A 1,914-nucleotide genomic window follows, 5' to 3' on the forward strand; every position below is an offset into this window, starting at 1 on the left:
GTGTAACCCTCTATTTTATACCTATCTAATGAATATATAGCATGTCTTATCTTACACTATTATTGGCGTTAAACAATAGTTAAAACATATGTTAATCTAAATTCTTTGTGTAATCGTGAAAAATAGAATGATCTGATGTAGATATCGAATGTCAGATAAACTTTTCCTTTATTTTTCTCTCTACAATTACCAAATGCAATCACATACGAAATTGCACAATCAACTTCTTAATATCCTTTCATAATCATACAATTTTGTGAAATCAAGTTACATATTAATCGTACAATCCCTAAAAGGATATTAAAAAAAAACCCTAGGTTCTCACATCTAATCTTGGGCATTTAACTTGTACATACTTGAGACTTAGAGTTGTGTAGACAAAAATGGAACGAAGTTAATTTACTAGGTTCAACTGAATCCATTAATTCGAATCAAAATAATGTATACATATAACTTGAAATGTATACTTCTGAACTCACCAACTTTAGAAATTAGATTTAACTTTGCACGGAGATGCAGGAACAGAATATGACCAACACCTAGGCGGTGAAGAAAATGACGATGATGATAATGATGACGATGATGAAGAACTAGTTGGAGATGGTTGTAGTTGACTTTTCCTAAAGTTCAATTTGGGAAGGAAGAAAAACCTTTGTAACAATTTGCCCTTTGTTTGCTTCTTTATAGCATTTTTCATCTTTTTCTCAAGAAATGATGGTGGAGGAGTAAGAGGAGGAAGTGGAGTTTCAAGAATCTTGACTTTTGGTGTTCCTGGTTGAGATTCCCACTTAAATGGAACAGCCAATGGTGCATCTCCATAATACACTTCAACATTGGACAACTTGTTGTTCATTGAAGAGAGCGATTTTCGAGACAAAAATTGATCATTATTTTGTAGATTCGAGACAAAACTTTGATCCTGAAACTCTTCTTCGTGATATAACTTTTCATCTGATATCTTTTTGATTGGCTTGATATGAGGAAGATCTATTGTAATTTTGAGATTTTGCATTTTTTTTGCTAGTTTCAAACTTTTATAAGATCATATGTGTAACTAAAGAAGTATTTGGAATTTCTAGGTGAAAAACAAAAAGTTGTACTTAGGCAAATATGAAGAGTGTGTATATGTATAATATATAGTTAGATTATCACAAGATGATAGAAAATCTAAAATATTCAAATACCACTCATCACGACCTAACCACTCCTTTTTTCCCATCTTTTTTTTTTTTTGAAGTTTTGATTTTTTATTATTATATTGACGAAATTTTCAATGAAAGTTGAGAGGGGGTAAGTTTAAAAAGTCAACTATTACAATGTTTTTTTTTTAAAAAAAATTATTTCTTTTTAAAATGTACACATCTAAAGTGAGATTCTCACTTTACTGAATCAAAAGAATAAATTTGGTGTTTGAACAAATACATTTGACATATTAGAAATGCCATGTGTCCTTTCCTAGTGTCAAGCAAAGAAGAACTAAATTTAGGTTTATTCCATTTTAATATATAAATATTACTATAGTTTTTCTATCACAAATTCATATCCAATATTTCATATCCAATTTATGGTAATTGATTAGTTAATATGTTGGTTAATCGTATTCTGAAACACGAAAAAAGTTATTAGCATATTAAATTATCTATCGAGCCAGTCTGCTTTTCTTCGAAATCAATTTTTCATATTATATTTTACTTATCGATAACAATAATGACATTTATTATAGTCATAACTTCATGAGGAAAGACTATTGATGTTTTCCTTTTCACATTTCATAATCTTTCTAGGTTTGCATAGTGTTGTTTAATTTATAGAAATAACTTAATGAGATGAAGATCTAAACATCAAATGCGTGTGTATATATATAACAACACCTCACTTAAATAGTTATGAAATTTTCAAATAAACGTTTATCAC

At 28.8% G+C, this 1,914-nt stretch overlaps 1 protein-coding gene across 1 annotated transcript; it reads right to left on the reverse strand.

Moving 5' to 3' along the window:
• Positions 1-211: 211 nt before the first annotated feature.
• Positions 212-1,085, reverse strand: LOC107022924. The gene has a single exon (XM_015223490.2). The coding sequence runs from the start codon at positions 1,010-1,012 to the stop codon at positions 485-487; it is 528 nt and encodes a 175-aa protein (XP_015078976.1). The 5' UTR covers positions 1,013-1,085; the 3' UTR covers positions 212-484.
• Positions 1,086-1,914: the final 829 nt, after the last annotated feature.

This window comes from Solanum pennellii, chromosome 6 (assembly GCF_001406875.1).
Source record: "Solanum pennellii chromosome 6, SPENNV200".
Classification (NCBI taxonomy): Eukaryota; Viridiplantae; Streptophyta; class Magnoliopsida; order Solanales; family Solanaceae; genus Solanum; species Solanum pennellii.

What these genes read in the sequence shown, in the direction of transcription:
- LOC107022924 (XM_015223490.2), bottom strand. Translation starts at nt 1,012, where the DNA reads ATGCAAAATCTCAAAATTACAATAGATCTTCCTCATATCAAGCCAATC.